Below are 25,663 nucleotides of genomic sequence, written 5' to 3'. Positions count from 1 at the left end.
AGAGTTTGCAAAGCTAGATGGGGCGGAAGGGCTTTCTCCGTGAAGCGGCCAGGCTATGGAATTCTTTGTCATCCCACATTGCAGACATAGAAATGTTTTCTACTTTTAAAATACAATTAAGAACCCGGCTTTTTACTTTGTACGGTCTTGAGTGTTTTGCCGTTTGCCTGGGTCTCTGCTAGCACTTTGACGCTCTCGGGTTTAATACACTTTACAAATGCTTCTAAAATAACGTAACATAACCTCTAATTCCATAGAGACATTACTTTGTGCCCTTCTGCTTTGTGTACTGCTGGCTTTTCATGTTCATGACTGACTCACATGGGGCACCTCTGGCCTCCAAGTCAGCACTAGATCAACATGCTCCAGCTTTGGCAGCCATGAGAACTCACTTCAGACTAAGAGTTTCACTCTCTATTTGTTGTCTGAATGAATCTGACAGTCATCCATCAATAACTCTGAGACTTATAGCTTCCTCATCATTAAATATACAGGGAGTGCAGAATTATTAGGCAAATGAGTATTTTGACCACATCATCCTCTTTATGCATGTTGTCTTACTCCAAGCTGTATAGGCTCGAAAGCCTACTACCAATTAAGCATATTAGGTGATGTGCATCTCTGTAATGAGAAGGAGTGTGGTCTAATGACATCAACACCCTATATCAGGTGTGCATAATTATTAGGCAACTTCCTTTCCTTTGGCAAAATGGGTCAAAAGAAGGACTTGACAGGCTCAGAAAAGTCAAAAATAGTAAGATATCTTGCAGAGGGATGCAGCACTCTTAAAATTGCAAAGCTTCTGAAGTGTGATCATCGAACAATCAAGCGTTTCATTCAAAATAGTCAACAGGGTCGCAAGAAGCGTGTGGAAAAACCAAGGCGCAAAATAACTGCCCATGAACTGAGAAAAGTCAAGCGTGCAGCTGCCACGATGCCACTTGCCACCAGTTTGGCCATATTTCAGAGCTGCAACATCACTGGAGTGCCCAAAAGCACAAGGTGTGCAATACTCAGAGAAATGGCCAAGGTAAGAAAGGCTGAAAGACGACCACCACTGAACAAGACACACAAGCTGAAACGTCAAGACTGGGCCAAGAAATATCTCAAGACTGATTTTTCTAAGGTTTTATGGACTGATGAAATGAGAGTGAGTCTTGATGGGCCAGATGGATGGGCCCGTGGCTGGATTGGTAAAGGGCAGAGAGCTCCAGTCCGACTCAGACGCCAGCAAGGTGGAGGTGGAGTACTGGTTTGGGCTGGTATCATCAAAGATGAGCTTGTGGGGCCTTTTCGGGTTGAGGATGGGGTCAAGCTCAACTCCCAGTCCTACTGCCAGTTCCTGGAAGACACCTTCTTCAAGCAGTGGTACAGGAAGAAGTCTGCATCCTTCAAGAAAAACATGATTTTCATGCAGGACAATGCTCCATCACACGCGTCCAAGTACTCCACAGCGTGGCTGGCAAGAAAGGGTATAAAAGAAGGAAATCTAATGACATGGCCTCCTTGTTCACCTGATCTGAACCCCATTGAGAACCTGTGGTCCATCATCATATGTGAGATTTACAAGGAGGGAAAACAGTACACCTCTCTGAACAGTGTCTGGGAGGCTGTGGTTGCTGCTGCACGCAATGTTGATGGTGAACAGATCAAAACACTGACAGAATCCATGGATGGCAGGCTTTTGAGTGTCCTTGCAAAGAAAGGTGGCTATATTGGTCACTGATTTGTTTTTGTTTTGTTTTTGAATGTTAGAAATGTATATTTGTGAATGTTGAGATGTTATATTGGTTTCACTGGTAATAATAAATAATTGAAATGGGTATATTTTTTTTTTTGTCGAGTTGCCTAATAATTATGCACAGTAATAGTCACCTGCACACACAGATATCCCCCTAACATAGCTAAAACTAAAAACAAACTAAAAACTACTTCCAAAAATATTCAGCTTTGATATTAGTGAGTTTTTTGGGTTCATTGAGAACATGGTTGTTGTTCAATAATAAAATTAATCCTCAAAAATACAACTTGCCTAATAATTCTGCACTCCCTGTAGTCAGGGTAAGTCACACACAATCCAAATTATCCTGTATCCACCCTCTGGTAACTTGGCACTGAGCAGCGGGTCTTAACTTAAAAGGCAATGTGTAAAGTATTTGTGCAATAAATCATGCAATAACACAGTAGAACACCAAAAAAATACACCACACAGTGTTTAGAAAAATATATAATATTTATCAGATAAGCTGCAGGTCAAAATGATTAAAATGCAATATGTATATTTTGGAATATCACTGTAAAAATTATATAAAGGGTCTTTTATTCTCTTAAAAGCAACAAATGTCTCTTGCAAGCACAAAGTACCTGGTTTGCGTTCAAAATCTCCGCAAGGAACAGCAGAGGATGTGCTTGGAAAACAGGGAGGTGTGCGTCGATTTCTTGGGCGATGCGTCATTTATTTCCCTCAAAGGGAAGTCTTTGCTTCGATTTCCGGCGCTCAGTCTTGGATCCTCTATGGGTTGTGGGGTTTTCAGACGCCCCGGGGACGATGCGTTGAAATCCGGCACTGGCAGGATGAAGTCACAGGGGCTGCGTCGATCGAGTGCATGTTGCATGGAAAATTCTACCGCACGGCAGACGCTGCGTCGATTCCTCTCAGGAAGTCAGGCTGCGTTGTTCCGGCTGTTCGTCAATCCAGTGAGCCGTGTGTCGAATTTCCTGTCGCTACGCTGGTTCTGCATCAATCTTCTCCTTGCGAAGTCGGACTGTGTCGTTCCGGCTTGGTGTGCAGTGAATTTTTCACCGCGATGTAGGCTGTGCGTCTTTTTCTGCCTGCTGTGCATTGATTTCCGACGCATAGGGAATCTTCTTGAAGAAATGAAGTCTTTTTTTGGTCCTGAGACTTCAGGGAACAGGAGGCAAGCTCTATCCAAGCCCTTGGAGAGCACTTCTCAGCACAGCCAGAGAGCAACAAGGCAGCAGAGCAACAGCAAGGCAGCAGTCCTTCTCAAAAAGCAGTCAGGTGAGTCCTATGGGCAGCCAGGCAGTTCTTCTTGGCAGGTTGCAGGTTCTGGTTCAGGTTCTCTTCTCCGGGAACTGTCTGTGACAACAGTGTCTTGTCAAGAAGTGTGTAAGTTGGTAGGCTCAGAGACCCTGCTTAAATACCCCAGTTGTGCCTTTGAAGTGGGGGAGACTTCAAAGAGTGGCTTAGAAGTGCACAAGGTCCCCTCAGTTCCATCCTGTCTGCCAGGGTCCCAGTAGGGGGTGTGGCAGTCCTTTGTGTGAGGGCAGGCTACTGTCCTTTGGCATGTAAGTGGCAGGCCCTCCACTCTACCAGCCCAGGAAGACCCATTCAATATGCAGATGTGTGACTGAGCATCCTGTGCTTGGGGTTGTCTGAGTGAATGCACAAGGGAGCTGACAAGTAAACCTAGCCAGGCGTGGATTGGAAGGCACAGAAGGATTTAAGTGTAGCAAAATGCTCACTTTCCAAAAGTAGCATTTCTAAAACAGTAATATAAAATCCAACTTCACCATTAAGCAGGATTTTGTATTACCATCCTGGCCACATTAAATATGACCTGGCTGCTCCTTTTAGATCAGGATCTACCACTCAAACAGTATATGAGGGTAGCCCTAATGCTATCCTATGAAAGGAGCAGGCCTCACAGCAGTGTAAAACGAATTTAGGAGTTTTACACTACCAGGACATATAGAACACACATGTTCATGTCCTGCCTTTTACCTACATAGCACCCTGCCTTACGGGCTACCTTGGACCTATCTTAGGGGTGACTTATATGTATAAAAAGGGAAGTTTAAGGCTTGGCAATTACTTTCAAATGCCAAGTCAAAGTGGCAGTAAAACTGCACACACGGGCACTGCAGAGGCAGGCCTGAGACATGGTTAGGGGGGCTACTTATGTGGGTGGCACAACCAGTGCTGCAGCCCACTAGTAGCATTTAATTTACAGACCCTGGGCACATGTAGTACACTTGACTAGGGTCTTACAAGTAACTAAATAAGCCAATTGGGTATGAGCCAATGTCACCATGTTTTAAGGAGAGACCATATGCACTTTAGCACTGGTTAGCAGTAGTAAAGTGTGCAGAGTCCTAAAGCCAGCAAAAATGAGGTCAGAAAAAGAGAAGGAAGATGGCAAAAGGTGACCCGGTAGAAAGGCCGTTTCCAACAGGAACTCAAATCATTACTTAAACATGATATCATTAAGTGTTTGACTAGTCTAAAGCCATGGGTGTTTCCCATAGTGGTAGTACCCTACCAGGACAATGAAGGAGCTGTACGCATCTATGTGGATATGGGTCAAGCGAACAAGCCAGTTGAAAGGGAACAGCATCTAGGCCTGCACATTGCTGACATAGCACAGTTGAAGGTCTTTTCTCGCCTTGATTTAATTAAAGGATATCATCATTTGGAACTCGAGGAGAATTGTACGTACAATACAACCTTTTCTACACATATTGGTCTATTTAGATATATGACTACGTTTTGGTGTGTCATCTGCTGCAAAGCTTTTTCAGATGTCATTCGACGTATCCTACAGCCTGTCATTAACTTTCTGATCTACACAGATGGAGCAAGATAAAGCTCACAAGCAAATGCGTAGTTTACTCGTTGATACAGGTCTAACCTTGAATGCTGAAACGTGTAAATTCCAAAAGGCAAAGCTAAAGTTCTTTGGCCATATCTTTTCTGATTGGGGTCTGACATCGATAGTGCATACATTGCCCAACTGCCAATCCCCCGCAAGATGTTTCCATATTACTTCCTTCCTTGACTTGGCCAGTTACCGTTCCGGATACATGCAAGAGTTTGCCACCGGGAGTGTTCCATTGAGAGACTTGATAAAAAATGTTTCATTTAATTGGTCATATGAATGCTAGCAAAGCTTTAAGAGAATCAAACAAGCAATAGAGAAAGCTACTGAAATTACACATTTGAATCCAAAGCTTCATACAGAAGTAGTTGTTGATGCTAGCCCAGTCGGGTTAGGTACAATCCTTGCACAGCACAGCGGACACCCAAATTCTCTAAGACATTGTGGCGTATGCAAGCAAACGTTTGTCCTAAACTGAACGTGCTTATTCTCAACCTCAGAAAGAAAGTTTAGCAGTGGTGTAGGCTTGTGAACAATTTCGCACGTTCTTATACAGAAAGCCTTTTAACCTTGTGACAGATTATCAAGCATTAAGGACCAACTTTGGCAATCCAAAGGCCAAGATGCCTCCTCGCATTGGATGTTGGGGTCTACAATTACAAGAGTACAACTACACAATTGTATATCGTCCATGGAAAGATCAAAACCCGGTTAACTACTTCTCCAGATTGCCTTTATAGTATCACATTACCTCTTCCAAGATGGCTGAAGCCTACATAAATTTCATTGTGAAATCAAACACACCAGCTGCTTTTTCGTTGGAGCAACTTTTGACTGCCATGAGTCACAATAGTGACATGTTAAAACTGAAAGACATTATTACACATCAGTCTTGGAAGCAGCATGTTCAACCTCTTGCCAGTGACTGTGAAAACCAGAAGTTAAAAAATGTCAAAGATTAATTGGCTCTGACTCAAGAAGGCATTATCCTGAGGGATATGCGACAACAGATAATTGATGAGGCCCATGAAGGACATTGTCTTGAAGAGCTTGTTTTGTGGCAGCGATTTAAACAGAGTCTGGTTTGTTGAGTTGAAGGCCTGTCATCTATGCAACTGCCTGTCATCGAAAACCACTCGGGACACTTTAAGCATGGCAGAGTTGCCAAAGCATTTTTTTCTATTTAGCAGAGGGGGGATGTAGTGTGAGTTATTAATGAAAGAACCCTTTTGACTCCTGATGGTCTCCGTAGAACTGTGACATAAGTGTAAGCACGTGCTGAAGTGAATGCAGGTTTAGAATTTTGTGTTTTGTGGCTGTATGCAGATGAATAAAGACATGCAAAACACAGTTCTGTGTGTCGCATAGTCATTGCTGGGTACCCAGGCTGGGAAAACCGCTACACCTTGGAAAGTAAAACCTCAGTTTCTAGGCCCTTTGTAAGGCCCACAAGCCGCAAGATACACATAAGCAGCTGGACCACATCTTTCTTCTTGATGCCTGGGGAAATTTTAATGGGCAGTTTTTCAAGGGGACATAATTCAGTTCCCTAGTTCATTATGTAGGACTTGATTCTTATCTTTTTAACTGGAATATTCTTTGCAAGTAGGTACTTGGGCCTCAAGATGAATCCGTTGGGTAACCCATAGTTTGGTAATAGGAAATTGTAAACCGTGATTGCAGAGATTTTGAAGCAATGGAAAAAACACTGCCTATGGTTCTTAAACTCTTAAATCAGCATAGTGGGCTTCAGGAACTCTCATAAGAGTTGTTTTGTTATGTCTTTAAAAATAAACCAGAATGCATATGTATTAGTGATGTTTCCACTGGCTGACCACTTCACAATAGTGAAATTAAGGTAAAGTAGTAATGACAATGCTTACCCTTTTGTCGTTTGTGTAAAGAAAAGGTTTCCTTAATGTTTTGGGTAAGAAGTGTGTCAATGTTAACGTTTTCCTGTCGGCCATTTGCACACCAAGCAACACTTCAGTGGGATTAAAATAGTGCACATTTGTTGTCCATAGGGAACGAACGGTGTTAAGCTTCAGTAAGATGCACAGTGATCTGGCAGTGCAAAGTTACATCACACACAATAGGGAAGCATGGGCAACAGCTGTGCAAGGGTCCCTTGGACAGAACAGCTATATCATTACCACAGCAGTGCTGTTGTCCTTGCACATTAAGAGGAGGCATGCCCTGGACTGGCAAAGGGTAAACGTCCTTGACCTATAGACCATAATTATAGTATGGGCAGTAGCAGCTCAATCATAAGGTACGCATATATAGCCAGTCCAGAACAGGCTTACATTTGTCCTTTTTAACCTCTCCCCACTCTCTACCAGTGGGCAGTGCTTGATATTATCCAGTTTATGTGCCGCTCCTCTCTAATAGTGAAAAATTACAGCTCAGAGAATAATCCTTTCCTGCCAAACTTTGTACTTGACCAAAACATCACCCAAAACATCTCACTATTTAACTACCCTTACTGTGCTCTGCAGTAGAATTCTCAGGTTGAAGCAGGAGGAACCTACAGGCAGCTGATAGAGCTATGAGTCCATAGGAATGAACATCAGGTGCAAAACAAAAGCCACTGATGAATGTAACAAAACCCATGCATCCAACCATGTGACTGCTCTCAGTTGTTAATTGTTAGTCATCCATTTTCTGGTTTTGTGGCTCTCCCTTGATCCTTCCTTCTTCTTGTACTCTGATTCCATTTTCTCACCCTCCTTGATTCCTCTCACTACTCTAACGTTTCTCACTCCTCCTTTTAGTTACTTGCATTTATTGTTTCTCGCCCTCTCCCATATAATTTCTTCTTTCCTTGTAACCATTGTTGTCATGCTTTCTTATTGCCTTCCTCTTGTTCTCATCCATGTTTCTGTTACACCTTTCTTGCTCTCTCCCAACCCTGTCTTTCTCTTTTATCTTCCACTGCTCTGTCTGCATCCTGCTCTGTTACCACTTTCTGCTTCGTCCCTCCTTCTTTTCACTCTGCTCTGTGCTTTGTTCTTTTTTTTTTTTTTTTTTTTTTTTTTTTTTTTTTTTACTTTTGTATTTTTTCTTCTCCCCTTTCATTTCCTTCTTCTCCCCTGCTCCATCTCTTGCTGTCTATTCATCTTTTTCTCACCTCATGAGCCTTCGTTTTGTCTCTTGCAGCGAGAGGAGAAGCAGCTTGAGAACTCTATCGATGTCCTCATTAATCAGGTCGGCGACTTGAAGAAATCTCTTGCTAGCTTCATCTACAAGCTGGAGAACGAGTATGAGCACCTTACCTGGTGAGACTTGTGGTGTCCTGCATGATAACTCTGTTTTATGTGTACTGTAGCAGACAATGTTGTGAAGTCACGACAGTTTGTCAAATTGCTCCACTGCAGAAACACACCATCATCAGGTAGGCTCCAAGCAGTTGTTGTCTGATGATTGCGTGCTGTGTGACCATACATGTTTGCTATGTTAGTAAGATTTGTGTTCCGACTGGCATAATCGGTGCAGCTGGAGCTCAGGTGGCATGCACCGAGCACAGGGATCTCTCACAACCTCCACAGTCTTTTATCAGCATCCCTAACCCTACAGAGCTTCCTTCCTGAAGGCAAATCGGTCGCCCCCAGCTGCATGCTAGCCACGACTAGACTGAGTAATGTTTTTTGTTGTTGTTTCTCCTTGCATACTTTGGGGATTGAAGAGAACGTCAATGGTCTGTAGTGAGCGTAGTTATTGAGTGTAGCTACTGGAGATTTACTTAGGGTTGTAGGTTGTTCAACACTGTGAAGGTTTAAGAGACTTTAAAGGCTGAAGTGGGGGTAGTAGGTGCCAAAACACCATCAAATACTCCTTCTTCTCCACCACATCTCTGGCAGAAAATCAGAATCGGGGAATTTGGTAGTGTGAGTACTCCCCATCCCCCGTATTGCCGCTATTGCACCAAATCCCCCCTCAGTTTATCACTGTTCATTTTATGTTGCCCTAAAATCAGTGCACCCAAAGCTGGGAACTCCCATCTCAAACTGGAGGCTCACGCCAATTGGCTTGGGAGATTTCTAAGACAGTGGTGCTTACTGATCACCCTTTGCCTTCTTGTACGCCCACTTTGAAGATTTCAGGGCCTAAGTGACCTTTGTATTTTATCCTCCTTTTGTCTTGTCTCTGCTTTACAGCACACATCACCATTCCTTCTTTTCTGTAAGCTGAGCCTTAGAATGACATCTCTTGCACAGCTCGACACAGCTGCCTCCACTTGACTTACAAGGCTCCCTCCAGCTCAGTTATTTTCCTTGGGATTTGTAGTCAGAAGTGTTTCTGCCTCTTAAGATCAAAGATAGGCATTCCTATTCTACCCACGGCCCCCTTGGTTTCGATGCTGGAGTAGGCCTGCTGGTGCACATTTTAGATGAACTGTTCCCTGTTTTTTTTTTTTAAAGGCTTTTCACTTTTTGAAACTTTATTATGCCAGACTGGGGACATGTATATTTTGTGTCCATGGTAGTAGACCAGTGTTTCTTTTGTCTTTAGGGCTTTCAGAGTTTGGCCCCCTCTCTGTCATCGTACTCTGCTGTCTCTGTCTCTGAGCCTGCCTGCCAGTGGGGCCCTTCATATTTAATTCAGCCAGTTCAGTGACCCATTGGAAAACAAGGCAAGGGGCACTCACCCTCTCAGATCAAAAGTTACTGGGTCTCTAATGTATTACATCCCTAAACAATTCTTCGAAATATTAGGATTCTAGGCACTCGCTTTTGTTTGAGTGCACGCATCGTGACTAGTGTAGCCAGTTTCTGACTTTCCTTATCCATCTCTGTCTGTTAATGCTGAACCTCTTAGCAGCATGTGATACAGTTGATCATGAAATCCTTCTAAATAGGCCCGTAACAGTTGTCCACGCAGACAACCTTCCCCTCTCTTCTGTTTGTGCCTCTTGTCTTTATCTCCATGTACAAAAGGTTGGGCCCTCTGCTCTAACAAGAAGAGATATATGCACTGCCCCTCTGTTCTCATTATTTAGTTTACCCCTGTTATTCACAGCCCGTTGTCCCAGTCCTTAGCCTACCGAAATACAGTTTATTAGACAGCCATGGTGTTGGCACAAAAACAGATGTGCTCCGTAGTATCTATGTCGGACAGGGCCCCACTGCTCTTTCCTTTCTACTCTGGTCGAAGCCTGTGCCATCAGAAGATGGAGCATGGGCGAATTACTTCGCCCCACTTTAGGCTACATTTTGCCCTCGTACTACACTCCGACAGTGAGAAAATCCTTCCACATAGAACAAAAATCCATTGATTAATTTAAGGAATTTGGTATAGCACCATAAAATGTCTGAGTGCTTGGTCAGGCATATGATTGGGCGAGTCTTAACTTCAATTCCTTTTGATTGTTACAACTGTCTGTAATAGCTGAACTAAAGGCAGTTTAGTTTGGGTCTTAGTGAAAGGTGGTCTGTCTAGTCTAGTCTGTCTAGTTGAATTGGTCTAACATGCAAGTATGTATTTGTATTTAGTTTCCTGGGAATCCAGGAAGTGGTGTTACTTGGTGTTTGGGACTAGAGCCCGGGGGGAAACTTGATTCAGGACTCTACAGTAGTTTCTGGATTGGAGGCCAGAGTAACAAAGGGCCCTTGTCGGGGATCAAGAAGGTATCAGTGAAAAGCTCAAAACTTAACTGTTGAAAGCACACAATGACTTATTTTTCCGGATTAGATAACTAGCGCATGATACCTTTCAGTTTAAACACTATTCAGATTTCATCAACCTAGTCATAGTAAGGACTACCATTGATGGGGTAGATGGAAGGGCTTGATCTTACAACGGTTCATTATTTTGCCTTCTTGAAGTTCTCCTTCCCAACACTATCTGACTGTGCTTTCTTAATTGTAAATCTTTTAGCGGTCTCCCCTTTGCTAAGTTACATTGGCCCTGTGTCTCGTTCACCATCTGTTCTCTCTTCTGCTTCAAGTCATCTGGGCTTTCTGATTGGGCCAGTCTTCTACATCCATAGGTTCTTCACTTGCTTTTGCCCATATTCATCTTTTCCCTAAAAAAGATGGATATCTATTGTGTGTGTATTCTTAGTTTGCATCACCTTCTCAGACTAAAAGGCTTTTTCATTCATCCTTAAGTATTTGGAATGGATCTCATTTAATATCTTGCCTTCTGTAGCCTATCTATACCCTGGCTCCTCTGTAACTTCCTTAGCCATTGCTAACCCCTACTGCTGTGTATTCAAGTGCTTACTGATCCCTCCTTCCGCACATAGGCCCTCGGTGCTGGACAGCTTTGCTTTGCTTTCCGGACAGCTCAGTACGCTGAATAAGATGCTGAAGAATGATAAGACCCCGCTACTGAGGAACCAGGTCATCATCCCACTCATCCTGTCTCCAGACCGCGATGAGGAGATTATGGTAAGTGGTTGGCCATGCATGCAGGCAAACGCATTTTAATGCATAAATACAGTTAACTTTACAGGCATGTGGGACATAAGCATCTCCCAGTATGTATGGCTATCAAGTCATGGCACATTTGTTCTCAAAACCTAAGTATCCTGGATTCGCTGGAGGCAGAGATGCCTCTGTTCATAAAACACACAATTCGACTCTTGATAACAGCAGAGCAGTGCTTAATTTGTGCTTATTGTTTCCGGTGCTGAGCACCTGCACTTATTTTTGCGGGTCAGGGCTTATTCTTCTGCCTCAAGCATTTGTTGCGAGCTCTTGTAGCAGAAGACGCATATGGGAATGACGGAGGAAGAGAAAAGCGAAAAAACGTCACAAAGTTAGAAAGCAGAAAGCTGCAAGAGTGAGCTGGAGCGGCAGGGGGTGGCTGTAAATAGATTAAAGAGGCCCGAGATGGCTTCAGGATTAGGCTGCCTCTGCATTCTGTGCTCGCACATTCAATTGCAGCAGCCGTGTTTTTCAAAGGAGAGCTTTGAGCACCGGCACGTTTTTATTTACAAATTAACCACTGCAGCAGAGGCAGATCACCTCACACAATTCTTGCGTTGAGTTACTCTAACATGTGACCCCCACACGTCAGGCATTTGATAATGGTAACATGTCTCCTGTCTGATTCAGTGGTGGGACTGCTTGCGAGGGTATGGGTAACGGTTGGGAGCCTGTCATATTTAAAAGTTGAGAATTGCCCCCAACAAAGTGGTGCTTCTGAAAGGGTGACTGGGGGCTTAGCAAGATCCTTAAATGTCCATGCCAGCTGCAAGATGCTTACTTCGTCTTCTGCAAGCTACTGCACTAACTTATTGGCTCATTACAACAGTGGGAAAGGAGGTCTTGCAAGAAGGTGAGGGAGTCTTTATCCCACCTTACATATTGGGTCAAGTTGGGATTGTTATGACAGTGCACCTACAACTGAGGCCATAATTGTAGAGAATCCACACATCAGCCGTTACAAAGGAAACATAAAATAAATCATTAATCAAATGAGTCAGAGGGTTATGTTTGTTGTAGTGACGGTGAGGTAAAAAGGTTTGATTATGGCCTGGGCTAGGGTCCTTGTCAGGACAAATGTTATGGTTAGGAATAGGTTTAGGATTATAGAGAGTGTTACAATTAAACTAAGTTACAGCATTGACTATAGTATGTGTTAAGGTTTACAGTGAAGGTATGGCTAGCATGAGAGTGAATTTGGGTAGAATGAACGGTGACCACATTCGTTACAGTGAAAGGTGTTATAGGGGAATTGTGGTTCCAGGCAGTTATTAAATTTGCTTCGAAGGGTTCATTGTGGTTAACGGTCTCCTCTGTAACTTGAGGGTGGGCATTGATGGGTTTAGAATCCATTGTGGCAGTATCCGATGATGATGATGATGCCAATGTCACTTCTACTTCCAGCGGGTGACAGAGGGACGTGTTCCTGTTTTCAGCCATGAGGTGGTCCCAGACCACCTGAGGACCAAGCCAGATCCCGAGGTGGAAGAACAGGAGAAGCAACTGACCACAGAGGCAGCTCGTCTCACTCCTGATGTAGCTCTGGTAGGATTTCTTTCTGTCCATAAAGACTGCTGCAGTCCCAGCCCATAAGACGTCAATCAAGACAGGAATTTTACTGACTTTTAGAAAATACAGAAAGAAGTTTGATTTGATAGACCGATTTAAAGCATTTGTTGAAGAATATGCTTTCAACAGTGTTGTGTTCTAAGAAAGGTACTGCTTTCCAAGACTTCAAGCTCTAAACAAAACTTTGCTCAATCACGCACGTTCTTTTAAATGCACAGACGCTCTTATGTTTGCATTGTGTCCTACATGAGGAAATTTGCCATGAGAATTCAATGTACAGCGCAGATTTATCAACATTCTCTTTCTTGATTTTCTTTCTTCCTCTTGCTCTCTTCACCTCTATTTCTAGATAAAGACATAAGGGGCAGGGCAATGTTTATTGTGGTTTTCACAGCATGCGCTACAGAACTTAAATGCATCTTGTCTAACATTAAGGCGTCCTCTAGAAGTTTTGGTCCAAGAGGAGAACAGTCTCAGAGTACAGCATTTCTCCCTGTTAGACTTCCAGCAGTCCCTGTGAGTGTGTTTCACTAGGTCATATGGCCCAAGCAGCCCCTTCATTTAGTGGAGTCTCAGGGTTCTCTCCCCTGCACAGCTAATCAGCCTGTAGAACCTGGATAGTCAGACGAGTTCAGGTCTGAACAGAGCACTCGAGCAGGATAACTTTCCAGTCACCGCCGTTCTTTTTGCACAACCGATCAGCCTCAAGGACATCAACTGAGTGAAGTGTCTGTGCTGCAAAGGAGGGCTTTGCCTCCTGCATGAGAAATGTTGTCTCTGAAGCACAAGCAGATACGTACAGTTCAGCTCAGACTGTTCATTGTGTCTGCAGACACTGCTCATAGCCTCGTAGTGCTAGCCATTCTCACCTCTCCATTATCGCTGTTTCCACTTGTCCTCATAAAGCTCCTCCTTCCCTGCATCCTGGCTATTAAAATTGATGTTTGGTTTTCTTGAACCTAAAAATAGTTTGATATTTATTGACTGTTAAAATTGCTGCACATCCCAGCTTTGCCTAAACATCTGCTTTAAAGTATTCGTTCTTGTAAATTACTTGATTGCTAGTAGAGCAAGCATTAAACAAAAAATAAACTCAGAAGCTACATTTCCCTTAAGTAGGTGGCACAGCCTGCGGTGTTGAGTATAGTACAGGGTTTTTCTATTCTACTCCTAATGCGCCTTTTAAAAATGAAAACTGGGGTGGGGGCAGTTATCTACTTTTTATGAGTTAGTGAGCTTGTAACAAACACCTCTATAGTGCACTATTCTCTGGTTGGTATTTAGGCACTAATGTAAAAACTACCAGAGAAAAAAGTCTTGTCCTTGACCTGTGCCTAAAGTATGCAAATTGGACGTTGAAGGCCTGGTCTTTCTTAATGGACCATTCTTTTGGTGTCCGGGCCAAGACGGATTTGCATATAGTTGGTCGATGGCTGTGATGATTGGTTTCTGTGTTTAAATGCAAACAAACATAAACAGACATGGAATGGAGTGTAGCCACAATAATTAGCAGTAGTTCAGACTAATTCAAGCATTTCAAAGCCATCGCTCTTTGGCTGTCTCGGAGTTTGATATCCTCCTTGGGAATTCTTCCATTAGACCTCCATATAGCCGGCAAGATGGGAAACTCTCCTTCGAGAACTCCATGAAGTATTGTTGAACAGACCTAACGGGAGGTGGCAAACACTGCCTGTTCCTCTGGATCTGAACAACAGTGTGTAACATGGTGAAGGGTTCTAGGTGACGTGTGGATTAACGAGTATAGCTGGCTTAGGGGCATCAAAAGCCTCTTTGAAGCCACAGCTCTTCCTTTACTCCTTTATAAATGGGCCTGTCTTCACATCTTTTAAGCTTGGCTGTTGTGTCTGGTTTATTTAAGGGGTCTGATACGATTCCAGTGAACTATTAGTTATATTCTATTATATTGGGGTCTCTATATGTGCCTTCTGGGTGTTGGATCTTGATCGGTTATCTTCCTTTCCTGGGGTCTCAGTGGAGGATTTTGAGGGCTGACGTGATGTGGTCTCGGAACTGAGGACTAAAGTTGGACCAGGCCGCCTTAGTCTGTGTTTTTCTGTGCATTAGTAGGTCCTCATTTGGGAGGCTGGTATTTGTGGCATACCAGACGTTTTCTCTAGAAATTTGCAGTAGCCCTGGTCTGGGCACTTTTCATGCATCTAGTGTTAGTGAGAAATCTTCACTAGAAACTGTGCAAGGTGTGTAGAGACCAGTGAGGTACAGCACACTGGAGGGTAGAAGCTAGTTGAGCCTCTCTAGTCTTGAGTTTAACACAGTGTCTGCTGTAATGTGCAGACTCGTCGTCCATCGGGCAGTAGGTTGTGCCAGAGGCAGAGGGAAGCAGATTTTGCTCAACATCGCCTTTAATCTGTACCGCTTGTGTTTCTAGAAACAGATCCAGTCTCTTAATAAGATGTGCAGTAGCCTTCTGGAGAAGATCAACAAAGAGGAACGGGAGTCGGAGAGCGGTGGTGAGTCAAGCGAATGATGGGACCGTTGAATGTTTCCTGCTCTCTGACAGTCTCATCTTTGTGGTACCAAGCTTGGAACTTCCTCTGGCACCAGACAGGGTTCTTTAGCTTGTGATGGGTAATATCACTTCAGTGCTTCTCCCGACAATATTTGTTCTGTAGAGTTGAAGTTATAGAGAACAATCTATTTTCATTTATTTTACTGTGGATATTTATGCAGTGCAATGCTTGTCTCAAGGGCCAGCACAATACTTGCAAAGCAGAGTGTTTTTAAAAAGCATGCTACAGTAGCATGGATGCACATTTATGAAAGGTCTTTCAGTAGCACAAGAAGGCGGACAGAAGATGCATTTAGTTTAAATCGACCTAACCTCCATTCCCAGAATTATGAACTCCTTCCAGATGCTGGTGGCATGTGACTCTAGAGCACAGATATCCCATGGACTGTCCCAAATCCTTCAACATGGTAGGACTTGCCACAATATTTGTCAATGAAATATGAAGATGCTCTGAGGAATAACCAGGTCATCAACAAGATGAAAGATGTTGTATGGTGGTCCAGAAGAAGATTTCTGAGGGAGATTTCAGAGATTGTGGTATGTGGTGGGGATCTTGTTGATAAACGGGTATTCAATGTTGGTGTATTGTTTTTAACAGAACGCTGAGTCGGAGGTGGTGACCAAGTTTATGTATGTTTGATTGCATTGATCAGTGCTTTTTTATTATGTGCGCCTGAGATAGCCAGGGAGTAGCATTCCGATTTCGATTTACAGCTTGAGACGGAGGGTGAGCGTGTAGCTTTGATTTTAGGATTAATGAAGAAATGTGTGGTGCTGCATTTCTTCTAAAAATGTTCCTAGTAGCAGTTTGCTAGCATTCAGTGGCCGATAGTATTTTTTACAATATTTTCTGATGGATATGTGGCATTCAAGAAAGACCTCAAAGATGGAGATAAGATTGTTGCGGAACATGTCTACAACATTTGTCTGGGTTTGGACCCGACAGTATTAGAACTTTTGACTGGTGTGGATGGTTGTTTTTCAAGTACTTGGAGGTGACTGTGATGGATTTCTCCTACCTTTTTGGTAAGATTTTAGCATGTGTGAAAGGGTAGGCAAGGTGGTTGGTCCAGTTAAGAGAATGAGGTTTTAGTGCAGTAAGAACGGGAGAAGTGAAGAGTATAATGTTCAGGTTGGTGCCAAGGTTGTGGGTCGTTGTAGTTATATAGGAGCTACGTTTTGGAAGCAGAGTCCACATAAGATTCCTCGTGGAGTGTGTGGGGTTGAATCTTGGCTGGTGATGTCACCAGTCTAGGTGGTGTTGGTGTTCAGGTTGGATGTTGCGTTGGTAAGGGTATAGAAGCTGTTAAGGTTTTTGTCATATGCTGGTGGGTGCAGATGTGATGAACGATGGTGCAGCCAGAGGAGGATACCTACCAAAGAGCATTCTGGACTGGAGAATGTAGGAGGGGGAGTGCAAAGGGGTGACACTACAATCCCCCACAGGTCCTTTTCCCTAGAGCTGGAGAAGTTGAATATCCTTTGGTACCTGGGAATACTCTCCAGTATGTTTTAGAGTGTATATTATATCCACCTGATGCAGTGTGTAGTTTGTATTGAGGCTTTCACTTCAAAAGCGCACAAACCTGCCCTAATTCTGTGCTTTTCATTGCAAAATGGAAATGTTGTGTAAGATTTTTGAAAATGCATTTTTATTTTAAGAAGGCAACAAGCGATCTTGCATGTGTGAGCTTTTATTAGACCGACATTTACCTTTGGTACTTGCATGTAGACCCCTGAGATTTTTGGTTATATATCCTGTTATTTCATCCTATTTATTCCCACACAAAACACATTTTTCTGGATAGGTGAAGTAAAAAACTATTCCATCGCAAATTAAAATCACAACTAATACATTTAGTAGCTTTTAGAGTTGCACAATAGAATCAGGGATCCGTCCTCTTACCATCCTCTCAAATTTATACCTGGGAGTTGTAAGTAAACTGGTTGCTGAGCACAACACAACCATGCTCCAGTGTGTTGAAGAAATGCAATAGTGAGACTTGGTCAAGACAAAACAGGACACCATTGTGTGTGGCTGTCTACTTGGGCATTCCGCTGCCCCCCAGAGCCTCTACCATCTTAGTGAACTATAACGAGAAACTGGAACAGTGAAGTTGACCAAAAGAGCAAGACCTATCAGTTGTGAAGCAGTGTAACATAGGTTTAGTTTGGCTCTCCTCCACTGGCAGAAATAAGATCTTGAATGTGCTTGTGAAGTCCATCATCTACAGAAACTGTCACCCATAGGACAGCATAGGCCTTAGTTTTCAATGTCAAACTGAAACGTAGCACCTGCAGACCGCTTTAGAGCTGGAACTGTTTTTGGGGCTGCAAAACTGACCCAGATGTGCTCAGAACGTCTGTTTTTCTGAAGTTTGTGTTCAGTGTGTAGAATATTTAATTTTCTATTTCCTGAAATTAAGAACTGCCTAAACGTTAATGTATTAAATGTTTTCTAAAGTGTTGTGGTCCAAGCACATCAATGGTAAACAACAATAACCTTATTTTCCAGCCATTGCACAGTAACCTCTGGCTGCCATGAGATCCCAAGAAAAGGGCTCGCTTCCAGTCCCTTGACTGCCCTCTGGTGCTAAAAAAGAAGTATCTCCCCATTGAAGCAATACTCACTTATCACATTTCAATGCTGCAGCCATTAAAACGTGTACCGAATGCGATGTAGTGACTTCAAAAAGCCAATAAAGGCCTTTGCTGCTGAGGCCAGTAGCAAAGCACATCCTGCTGTTTCTTCTCCTACCACCTGTTGAAATGCAACCAGGATCTGTCCTCTCTCTGTCCCCACGGGTCACTCATCAGGTCTTCCTTGAGGATATGACCCTGGCAGTAACAGAATCCCCCGCTTGAAGTACTTTGTGATCTAAAGCTCGTTTCCCCAGTCCTATGCATCCCTTCAATAGCTCATTACTAGTTGCCTAGTGTAGGAAAGTGCCCCTTTTTGACATGGTGACCTCCACTTTTTGCCTGGTACGTGATGCAATTTTGACTGAAAGTGTACTGTTCCTGCTATCCAGGTCCCCAGTGCCAGATCTCTTTCCCTAAAAACTGTGTGATTGTTTCCCAATTGGCAGTACCTTTGGCACCCCTGTAAGTCTCTAGTAAGTGGTACCTAGGGCATGGGTACCAAAGATCTTTTCCAAAACCCTCTTCTAATGTACTGCTCCCTGGATAAATGTCCATGTTGATTTCATTGCTGCATGCCACATTAATGCTAGTGATTACAGAATATCCACTGCCCGAGAAGTCAAAGCTGCGTACCTGTAACTCTTTGTCTCTAGTGTGTTTGTATGTTGGAACCACGCATGCCTTAACATTGTGGTCTGAACCACAAATGCGTCTTTACAGTGCATTCCTTAACCACGCAAGTATATACAAAGACTTGGGGAAAGCAATGGATTTTGGAATATTATAATTTACATTTCCTATTCCATTCTGGCAACAGTAGGGAAAGTGTTGGACTTAAAGTCCAACAACGCTTTGCTTAAGGCAAGTCATTGTAACAACTGGCGTGGTAAAGTAATGCGTTGTAAAGACAAATTTGTGACTCGGACCGCATTGTAAAGGCACAACATAGTTTGAGCCGCATTGTAAAGGGTGTTTCCCTTCCAGAGAGCTGGTGATTTTGTTAATCTCTGCTTTCTGTTTGAACTTCCAATCTGAAAATGAAGCCACTTCCTTCTGGAATCAATCAGTAGCGTAAGATTTCAAATAAAGTGGAGGAACAAATGCCATGGTAGCCACTAGTTTTCAAAGTTGTCTGGAGATTTTACAATGATACTGGTGGTTTTACAAACATTGTAGTCACTTGTTTAAAGAACAAATAGTACATGGGTTTCTGTATCTTTCATACTCTTGGAGGTTTGTTTGAGGGATGGTGCTGTAGTGGAATCTGTTCGAGGGAGGTCCTGTATGGTGGTGCTCTTTCTGTTTTTTTCCTCTGGGTGTTGCCACTTCTTTGGGTAGTTGTCTTATTTGTTTTTTGTTTTCATTATCTAGGTTTGCGCCAGAACAAGTCCACGTTTAACCCCGCAGACACCAGTGCGTTGGTGGCTGCAGTGACCTTTGGAAAGGGCCTTTCAAACCGCCGCCCTACTGGCCCTGGAGGGTCCAGTGTGGGGGGCCAGCCCAACTCTGCTGGAATGATGAGCAGCGGCCCAACTTTGCAGCAGGTGCAGATCTCCATGGGACAAAACCAGCAGCAGATGTCAGGGGTGGCCATGTCTCAGCCCGGCCAGCCAGGTACATGAAAACAGTTATGCGTGGGTGTATGATGCTCAGAAATGTTGAAAGTGTCACTTGGTGGTCTACTTTTGATGCTGGCGAAGGGACGGGGTGGGAGCTAGATGGACCAGGAATCCCGGCATGAAGCACGGCTGTGGGAGGTGGACGTTATTGTTATTCCTAGTTGGTGTTGCACTGCCAGTCCTGTTTTTGGCCATTTTTGCTGATATTTTATGTTTTTGCGAGGCAGGCTTGATGCAGCATAGGTCTTTTAAGGCTTTTCAGGCTATCGCATGCATTTTCCATCCTGCGGTTAGTTCAGGAATAATCTTTGGGTGCACTAACACCTATTGTATGCATTACTTGTTAGTGGGTCAAACGCTTCAATAAAAAAGTGTTTTTACAAAAGAGGAATAATCTTTCAAGAACGTCCTCTGGGTGTAACTAGCATTGAAGATGTCTCCCGGATCTCCAGGGCTCTCTGGGCTTTAAATTAGTCAACCTTCTCTTTAACTCGAGGAAAGTGGCAAACACTGGTGCCTGCGGTAAAGGTCTCTTTTTTGCCATCTACCATAATCTGATAGCATGAAATGCTTGCAAGAGTTGTACACCACGTCGATTGGTTGGATGAATTCGAAAGGGTCGAAGGAGACTCCTCTTGCCACACTGCCATTGGATGAGGACAAGTGGTTTGAGCAGCATGCCCTCTAGGGTTGGGCCCAAGTCATAGCAAGTATCTTACAAAGCTTGATTAAAAAGACAAACACCATTGACATCATTATCCTTCACAATTAATAAACATCAGTCCAAGCTTGTGCTGTAACATAATGTTACTGCTGGTATCCACGCCGTCCACCTCCACCTGGTCTTACTGCTGAATGCCTATTTCTCATTATGGTCCACACACATCTTAGTCTCATGCAATAGGTGATTCCTTGATGCCCAATCAAATCCTCATATGGTACTGAGTTACACACTGACTTCTCTGTCAACATCAAGAGCTCCTTTGCCATAGCTGGATGTGCTTTTGGTCTTACTCAACGCCAGTCAAATCCTGCGAGTATTTCAGTTATCAGTTCACGTAAAATAACCACCACCCCCATAGCGCATTCCCACTACAGTGATGGGCTGCTATTCGATTATCCGTCCCTTTCATAGTGGTGATTGGCTAGTGCTCAGAGGCCTGCCTTTCTTTCACAGCTGTTGCCAGTGTTTCCTTTGTAAGAACACATCTGCTTCCTTTGTCCCAAAGATACAGGATCCATGCAAGCCTTCTGCCCTGTGCAACCAGGTATTTGACCATGACTTTTAAGGACTGCCTGGTCTCTGGTTCCTCCCTTGGAGTTCTGCTGACTGTATCTGAGACTCCATGCACTCTGTCCTGTAGGCTGTCTGAAGACAAGAGGCTATCTACACACGTCCTGCATCAAAAGACCTTTCTGTGACTTCCCAAAGCTTTCCAGGGGGATCCCTGGTTCAACCCTACGTGCCATAGCTGAGTTTTTTTTTTTTTTTTAAATTGAGGTAACTAAAAAAATGCAGCTGAAAAAGGAAAGCCATGTTGAAAGAAAGGGTTTCGCATCAACTATTCAGAATGGGAGAGCCGTATGTGTCTGATACAAATCTCCATGTCCCACTAGAAACATGACTTTGATGACCTGCAGCCGCAGTTCACTACATTCTCATAATGTTAGAGCCAGAATAAAATGTAATTTTCCTAAAGTAATAGAGAGAGCTTTAAGTAGAATGTTTGCAAGTGTCTGCATCTTCATCAGCCTCTGACACTTATGTACCAACAATTGTCATTTGCCTGTGAAAGATGATCCATGTCGGAGATGCCACAACAAAATAGTGGAGTGCTGAAGATGACCTTATAATTTACATGCAAAGTCAAAAAAATCAGCATAATTAACCCCTTCGCTGCCATGCCTTTCTCTCCCTCGTGTGCCAAGCCTTTTTTTGGCTGTTTGGGGCACTTTGCACTTAGGCCCTCACAACTGTTTGTCCACATAAGCTACCCATGCCAAATTTGCGTTTTTTTCCCCCAACATCCTAGGGATTCTAGAGGTACCCAGACTTTGGGGGTTCCCCTAAAGGAGACCGAGAAATTAGTCAAAATACAGCTATTTTTTTTATTTATTTTTTTATTTATTTTTGTAATTTAAAAAATGGGATAAAAGGGCTGCAGAGGAAGGCTTGTGGTTTTTCCCCTGGAAATGACGGAAATGACATCAACAAATGGCTTACGGTGCTAAAATAACCATCTTCCCAGCTTTCAGGAACAGGCAGACTTGAATCAGAAAACCCCAATTTTCAACACAAGTTTGGCATTTTACTGGGACATACCCCATTTTTACTATTTTTTGTGCTTTCAGTCTCCTTCCAGTTAGTGACAGAAATGGGTGTGAAACCAATGTTGGATCCCAGAAAGCTAAACATTTCTGAAAAGTAGACAACATTCTGAATTCAGCAAGGGGCAATTTTGTGTAGATCCTACTAGGTTTTCCAACAGAAAATAACAGTTGAAATAAATATTGAAATTGAGATGAAAAGAACAGCAATTTTTTTCCACGTTTTACTCTGTTTAACTTTTTCCTGCTATGTCAGATTTTTTAAAGCAATATACTGTTACGTCTGCTGTACTCTTCTGGTTGCAGGATATGTAGGGCTCGTAGGTTCATCAAGAACCCTAGGTACCCAGAGCCAATAAATGACTGCACCCTGCAGTGGGTTTTCATTCTACACCGGGTATACAACCATTCATTTGCTGAAATATAAAGAGTGAAAAATAGGTATCAAGAAAACCTTTGTATTTCCAAAATGGGCACAAGATAAGGTGTTGAGAAGCAGTGGTTATTTGCACATCTCTGAATTCGGCTCCCCCCCTCACCCCCCCCAATGAGCCGGTCCCAGGACGTAACCGTTACATCCTTGGCTACGAAGGGGTATAACCACTAGACTGCTGTTAAAAGCAATTGTGTATCATGTGAGAGGCTGGTTCTAGTTTATGACCATGGTTGGCATCAACTGTGTAAGCTGTTACACACTAAAAGAGATAATTCATTTTTGAAATGGTGAACCATTGATTCTATTATAATTGCATTTATCTTTGAGACTTACAGTAATCTCCGATTTCCACATCGATCAGTCTGTTGCTTTTCCTGCCTTGTTTCCACTCTCACAATTATTAAAACAGTTTAGAATGTATTCCCAATATGTAGAAGCAGCATGGCACCTCAAGAAGAGATTTTAATGTTATACAACTATTTTAAGCAGATGTTGCATACAGTGCTCACAAGAAATGTATTTAGGTGGGGTCCTTTTCCATAGCCCCACCTATGTGAAATTATTAAGAATCCAGGCGACAAAAGAAGCAACTATTATAACACTGTTTTCAGAGCTTGGTTATCTTTCAGTGACTGCTATTCATATCTGGCAAAGCTGCTGAATACTGATCTGTCATCTCGAGGGAACAAATTGGTCTGCGGGTGGCATCAATATGGAGACTTGTACAGTTTCCTGTCTGTTATTGGGGCTCATTACTAGACGAGCCCTCAGCTGATGCCCTGCAGGTGGGGTTTCAACTTTCTCAGAGAGAATTTCAGAGGCCACCACTAACTGTCAGTAGTATCCACCAATGTGACTCTGCAGTCGACGCCAAGCTGCCCACTCCCTGTCAAAAGCAGCGTTCATCTAGCGCCTTGAGACCCGCACGGGTGAGTAGCGCGCTTTATAAATGTTTGATTTGATTTGATTTGATTTGATCTATTCTTATTCCTTCGGTAACCCAACCAGCATCACTCGGTTACCTTCTCCTCGCCCTATGCCTCGTAGCATGGTTATCAGTGGAATTCAATTTCTTTCCAGGAAAATTCCTTTCCATCCTCCTAAACTGTATTCCTTTATTTTGCCAAGTGGAAGTGTTTCAGGACAGTCTCCTAGAGATCTAACTGTTTTTTTTTGGTTTTTTTTGCTTCTAGGAAAGATGGTGAGCAACATAAAAACCAACATCAAGTCCGCATCTATGCACCCCTACCAGCGATGAGATGGACTCTCCCCTCAGTTGCCCTCTCACTGTGACCTGCAGAAGTGGAGTCCTATTACTGCTCTGGAGAAGGGTATGTGAGGGGGACATGACTGACCAAGGAGGGACTCCATCAGAGGTCTGGTGATCCAGAAGATCGGTCCTATGTATGAAGATGTGTCTCCTTCTCCTCGGAGTGCTGTATGGAGGCTGAGACTCCTGCATCCTGTGCCCACTCCAGAGTGCCTGGATAGGCAACACTGATCAAACTCATTATGAACCATCAGACAGGTCCCAGATACTAGACCAATATTCCAGTACACTGCCAGCATCTGACAGGCTTTGTGCAAAAAAAGTTACATTTGTTAAACAAAAGTAAAAAAAGATTGAGGATAGATTGTGAACTTGCATTCGTTTTTAAAGCGGAATTCAGTACCTAACGCCACTGTCGCTTCACCTGGCAAGATGACTGCACTTCACCCTCTCCTGATTTACAAGGATGTTCATGGGCGCTCACTACACTTGCGGAGACTGTGGTGGGGACAAGGAGAGCAAAGCAACTGGCTAGTGGGGGGTGGACTTCAAAGGGCGGAGGAACAGAAATCTGATGGCAAGTTACTTCCAATCACTTTTTCACTCCTTTGGTGTTTAGCACAGATGCCGTTATTTTAATATAACTTGGGAAATGTTTCCTTGTTTCACTACAAAACTGAAGTGCATAGTTATACAAATATACATTTAGAAAGAATTCTGTGCAGAAAGGCATTATATGTTGTGATCCCAACACCTCACGTTTCTATAGACTATTACATGTCATGGGAATTGGGGTGGGGGGGGGGGCTAAAGGACAATGCAGTGCCTTGTTCAAGAAGAAACAAGTCGGTGTGACTAGTAGCCTTTTGAAGATATCAACTTGCGGCTTCCAGGTGTAAAAGGAAGCGCTGACTGATCAGATGTACATAGCATTCTGTGGTAAAATGTGTAAATATTAGGGAAAAGGATGGACCCTGTACGTTGTAGTCACAAGACCATGCCAGTCACCAGCTTTTGCCACACAAGTTGTTTGTCCATTTCCAGGAAAGTGCCTTCCTTATATGCCAAGGTGAGTGTGCTCCTATTGTTGGTTTGCAGAAACATCTGTGTTTCACTTGATGTGGGGGCTTGGGTGTGAGGTGTGCATGTATGTGCACGTCTGAGTGCACAAATGTTTGTTCATATCTGCACGTGTAGATGTGTGCTTAACTTTTTTGGTATGTGAGTGGGTGGCCTGATGGGGTAACCTTTTGGCAAACAAGGGCCTTTCTTCCCTTCTTGCAGCAATCAAAGGCATATAGGAATACCAGGGGCATCTAGGTCCTGGCATGCTTGGGTTATATTTAGCACAATAGTGACCATTGTGGAAATTATGTTGACCATCTCTTGCATAATGCTTACCCGGTTATAATGAATATTGTCTGTGCTTTATTTTGGGTGTACTATACTAATTATTACACAGCAGAGAATAACATTGTCCATCCCTGACCTGTTTTGAGCATCCATATCCAGTTGTGCCCACCTCGTTCATAAGAGTGGCCACCAATGACATGATGCTGGCCACCCTTTGCATTTTGCATGTATACCTGGCATAATGGTGTCCCTGGGATTTTTTTGGCATCTGTGCTATTAAAGTGGCCAACCTTAGCATATGATGGTACTAGAACATGTGAGGCAGTCTGTTTCTGAAGCTCTTGCAAATGTGATGTTTGGTGACAAAGTCTGTATTTACTAAAATTCAAAAATGAAATTTCAGGCAATAAAACATAAACGTGACAAGGTATTCCCTGGGGGAGTGAATTTGTTTACCCAAAAGGAAAAGGTTCTATTTGATGGCATAATGTGTGTTTTCAGAAACTGATCTGTGTTTGTTTGGCCATATGATTGCATTTCAGTTTGATGTTTGAGTGATAATTGTAAGAGGGTTGGGGTACTTACTTTGATGCCTATTCTTTGATGCCCTTGCTCCAGTGACTGTTTGTTCATTATTCATCTGGAGGCACTTCACACTGTTTAACCCTTTTGTAACCATGCTGGTGGTAATCCTGTCTGGTGTACTTGTGTACTCACTACTGTTTATTTTCTAGCGTGATCTTGTCTGATGTGGTCACTCTTGCAGCTGTGATAATATTTTTAGTAGATCTGCGTGGTTCTCATTATTCAAAGATAGTTCTTGTTACAGGGCAGGTTGATAACCTGT

The 25,663-nt window shown here is 43.2% G+C and overlaps 1 protein-coding gene across 2 annotated transcripts in view; it reads left to right on the top strand.

Annotated features, from left to right (window-relative positions):
* The window catches only part of MED8 (mediator complex subunit 8), a 39,500-nt gene extending 14,254 nt beyond the window's left edge, over positions 1-25,246 (top strand). For both annotated transcript variants that reach the window (XM_069227803.1, XM_069227804.1), the window contains exons 2-7: positions 7,779-7,897; positions 10,867-11,011; positions 12,455-12,595; positions 15,027-15,108; positions 19,182-19,424; positions 23,387-25,246. In XM_069227803.1, the coding sequence (XP_069083904.1) occupies positions 7,779-7,897; positions 10,867-11,011; positions 12,455-12,595; positions 15,027-15,108; positions 19,182-19,424; positions 23,387-23,451 (795 nt within the window). In that variant the 3' untranslated portion in view covers positions 23,452-25,246. The remainder of the gene's footprint in view (positions 1-7,778; positions 7,898-10,866; positions 11,012-12,454; positions 12,596-15,026; positions 15,109-19,181; positions 19,425-23,386) is intronic.
* Positions 25,247-25,663: the final 417 nt, after the last annotated feature.

The sequence above is a fragment of the Pleurodeles waltl genome, chromosome 4_1, assembly GCF_031143425.1.
Source record: "Pleurodeles waltl isolate 20211129_DDA chromosome 4_1, aPleWal1.hap1.20221129, whole genome shotgun sequence".
NCBI lineage: Eukaryota > Metazoa > Chordata > Amphibia > Caudata > Salamandridae > Pleurodeles > Pleurodeles waltl.
Note: the sequence above shows the minus strand (reverse complement) of the source record. Positions and strands in the feature narration are given on the sequence as shown.